General features: G+C 38.8%; 1 protein-coding gene across 1 annotated transcript; it reads left to right on the top strand.

Annotated features, from left to right (window-relative positions):
* The first annotated feature begins 265 nt into the window (after window positions 1-265).
* Window positions 266-3,939, top strand: LOC110603886 (monoacylglycerol lipase). The gene is made up of 7 exons (XM_021741874.2): window positions 266-749; window positions 1,610-1,648; window positions 1,828-1,898; window positions 2,086-2,150; window positions 2,666-2,755; window positions 2,846-2,938; window positions 3,296-3,939. The coding sequence occupies exons 1-7, from the start codon at window positions 376-378 to the stop codon at window positions 3,707-3,709; spliced, it is 1,146 nt and encodes a 381-aa protein (XP_021597566.1). The 5' UTR covers window positions 266-375; the 3' UTR covers window positions 3,710-3,939.

Below are 3,939 nucleotides of genomic sequence, written 5' to 3'. Positions count from 1 at the left end.
AGTTTCTGGCCTGTATTAAAAATTTTCATTTGTATTAACGCACAGCTGCAATAATAATCCCATGGTACTGCAACTACACATAGCCCATCTTGAGACCCCACAGAACCTCAATCACCAACGTCCACTTCCACCCTCCATAAAAATGCCACCAATAAGATAACGTTACGTCATCAACCGCTTTAAGTTCCCCTACCTGCATCTCAGCTAACATTTATTTTCTTGTCTGTTATCTCCACACAATTACACTATAAATACCCACGCCTATCTCGTCGAGCCTCTCTCGTCTACACCATTGACGGATTCTCTCGTCTCTCTCTCTAATTGTATCGCTTGTCGCTGTTTTCTATTTTGTGGTTCTAATTTTCCATCTCGGCCATGTCAACGGCGGAGATGGAGCCGCTGACCTCCGGAGCGAGCAATCGCATAATTCCGATCCTGAAAACCCTTAGGACGTCTCTCGTTTTTGTCCAAACAATCCTTATCTCTCTCCTCCTCCTCCTCTTCCCACGCCGCCGCATCTCGCCGCGTATGTCGTCCGATTCCATGCCGCAGTCTCCGACTAAGTCGTCGAAGCGGCGATCATTGTGGCGTTTGGAAGAGGAGGATACCTTGAGAAGGAGAGCACTTGCCGAGGGAATAGATATGGCCGATGGGGACTTCCAGTGCCGGTGGGGCACTTATTTATTCTTCGGAGTTAGACGGAACGCTCTCTTTTGCCGCTCGTGGTTGCCGGTCACCGGTGAATTGAAGTAAGTTGTTTATTATTTATTTATTATTATTATTGAGAGAAACAAGCCTGTTGTTTCGTGTGGTGGTGGATTTTTTGGTGGCTTGACCTTATCTCTTTTGGCATTATATTCGATTGTTTTCAGGTCTTGAGATAGCAAGCTTGCATTCAATTGAATTTAATTTGATTTTTTTTTTGGTTAAGTTCGTTGAATTAACGCAAAGCATGTAATCCATTTTAAGTCATGATCGTCTCGCGTTAGCTTGTGGCATTGGATTATTGAGCGGAAAATTCTTTTCATTTTCTTAGTTCTCGAAATTTCCCTACTTATTGGTTTGGTTTTGAGGTAATTAGATATATTACTGCTTACAGGATACATCAATCTTTTAAATGAAATAGAACAAATTCTCTAATGTTCGGTCTACGTTTAATTTCCTAATGGCGTTTGCTTTAGGAGACGTGTAAACTAAAAGGGTCGAATTTTTGTTTCATTTTTAAAGGTGATTAATTTGAATGAAACTTCACTTCTTTGTTCTTATCAATATCAATGATTGAAGAAAAACTTTTCAGACTCGTCAGGTGGAGCCTTGTACACGTTTTTGGTTTTATGATTTTTTTCCTTAGGCAATTTTACAACGAATGATCTCTTGTCCTAGTGTTTTTTTTTTTTCCTTTCCTTTAAGTGTATGTATACTGTACAACACCAATAGCTAGAGCATTACAGAAATAAAAGGATTAGAGGGATGGTGCTGCTTGGCTTGATTTTTGTGGTTTTCCTTGCATGTTTATCATGTATAGTTTTACTTTCTGCTGTGTGCCCTGTTGTTATTGCTTCTCCTAATTCAGTACTGAGGCCTCGGGGCAAACCCTTTGTGATTTCAGGGGCATTTTGATCATTATTCATGGGCTTAATGAGCACAGGTAACATCAACTTTTCATTTTCATATGTATTGGAAGTTTCTTTTGCATATTGAATTTGATGTCATACAAGTTAATTGGTAACTGTCGGTTCCATGAGTTACTTGATAATCAGTAATATCTGAAGCTTATCCATGGTTAACTATATTTTTTAAAGATATTTTACTGCTTTTCAATTTCAGTGGAAGGTATGGTCAATTTGCTAAGCAGCTTACCTCATGCAACTTTGGAGTCTATGCAATGGATTGGATAGGTAAGTATTTTTCGTAAACATGTTTAGTCATACGTTTTCCTTGCCTTCAGTTGCATTGTTTTGACCTCGACACCTACTTTGTTAAAAGTTTAGGTCTTCTCATTTTGGCATTGGATATGGTGCTCCCCCCTCCTCTCTCTCTGTTCTCGCTCTCACTCTCTTCATTTATTTCTTTGCTGTGGTTTAGGTCATGGTGGGAGTGATGGGTTGCATGGATATGTTCCTTCGCTAGACCATGTTGTTGCAGACACTGTAAGTTTAGTTGTACATTTTTCCTTCTTTTTTTACCTTATGTATTACTGTTTGAAATGATATACTATTTTAATATGCTTATTTAAGTTTCTTATTTTTCAAATAAAACTCCAAATACAATTTCAAATATGTACTTTAAATTTTATACAAAACAACTAATTATTCTTCTGCTCCTAAGATCATGATTCATACATAATTCATCAGAGTTGTTCTTGGATCAAGCATTATCATGGATCACACACTGTAAAGTCATGCACAAACTGCCGCCTTAGTGTCTTACCTGCAGCTTATTTTTTTTTGCAATATTGGCCCAGGACCATTTTTAAGCTGCCTTGCACTGCCCTGTTTATATTCTGCACTAAAATTCTTAAAAGACTAGGTGTAAATTTCTCAGAGGTTTCCCTTGCTTGTGAAACCCAATCATTTTGGTGTCTAGTCTTTTAGCTTATTGCCAATTGTGTATGATTTGCCTATACAGCTAGTGGGATAAACTTTTTAACTGCTGCTGTTTACAGGGGTCTTTCTTGGAAAAGATCAAGTCAGAGCACCCCGGGGTACCATGCTTCCTTTTTGGTCACTCAACTGGAGGGGCTGTGGTTTTAAAGGTAAGACATGGAAAGAAGGAAATACCAGTTTTGGGGTTTTATATTTTGTACTTGTCAAGATTTTAAATGATAAGGGAGCATCTTTGGCAGGCGGCCACATGTCCTCGCATTGAAGGGATGTTGGAGGGAATCATCCTGACCTCACCAGCTTTGCGTGTTAAGCCAGCTCATCCTATTGTTGGGGTAAGTGTTCTCAACCATGGATCATGAATGACAAATTACTGAATGATGTTGGACTATTATAGATTTTGCTCCTTTTTTTCTCTAAATTTTTTGGTTATGATGAACTTAACTTCCTTAAACCTAAACAGTGGAGCAGTCTATCATTAATCTATCTGAAGGCATTTTATGTCAAATGCTTTGGATAATTGCCTTTTTTTATTCCAAATGGAGAGCAGACCAGAATTACTATTCAAGCATATGAATCTTTTTTTTTCCCCAAAAAAGATATTGTGATCGTATTGTTGAATTATTCTTTGTGTTTGCATTAGTTATAGTTTCTTGCTTTCTATTTAACTGCTATGTTAATGTCTTTTGCAGGCTGTGGCGCCTATCTTTTCTCTGATAGTCCCACGGTTCCAATTTAAAGGAGCAAACAAAAGGGGCATTCCAGTTTCCAGGGATCCTGCTGCACTTGTGGCCAAGTACTCTGATCCATTGGTATATACAGGGCCCATACGGGTCCGAACAGGCCATGAGATATTGCGAATATCCTCATACTTGATGCGCAACTTCAAGTTTGTGACTGTCCCATTCTTTGTTCTCCATGGAACTGCTGATAAAGTGACAGATCCACTAGCATCCCAGGATCTGTACAATGAGGCAGCATCCCAGTTCAAAGACATAAAGCTCTATGATGGCTTCTTGCATGACCTTCTCTTTGAGCCTGAACGTGAAGAGATTGGGCAGGACATCATCAGTTGGATGGAGAAGAGATTAGAGTACCAATTCTGAAGATGTTTGTAGTCAGTGGTAGCTAGGTCGTGTTGCCCGATATAGGGAATGAATTACGTAATTCATTCACGTTCGCGCATTTGCTCTTTATGGAACTTGTAATTATATAGCTGTTCCTTTAACGCGTATGTTTCTTGATTCGCTTTAAGTTTTAGAACAACTGTAATTTTGTACAGAACAACATCATACGTGTAAAATTTAATAATTAATGAATCTCCGTTTGCACTGGC

Source organism: Manihot esculenta, chromosome 16 (assembly GCF_001659605.2).
Source record: "Manihot esculenta cultivar AM560-2 chromosome 16, M.esculenta_v8, whole genome shotgun sequence".
Taxonomy (NCBI): Eukaryota; Viridiplantae; Streptophyta; class Magnoliopsida; order Malpighiales; family Euphorbiaceae; genus Manihot; species Manihot esculenta.
The sequence above is the reverse complement of the archived record's forward strand: the minus strand, read 5'-3'. Positions and strand labels throughout refer to the sequence as shown.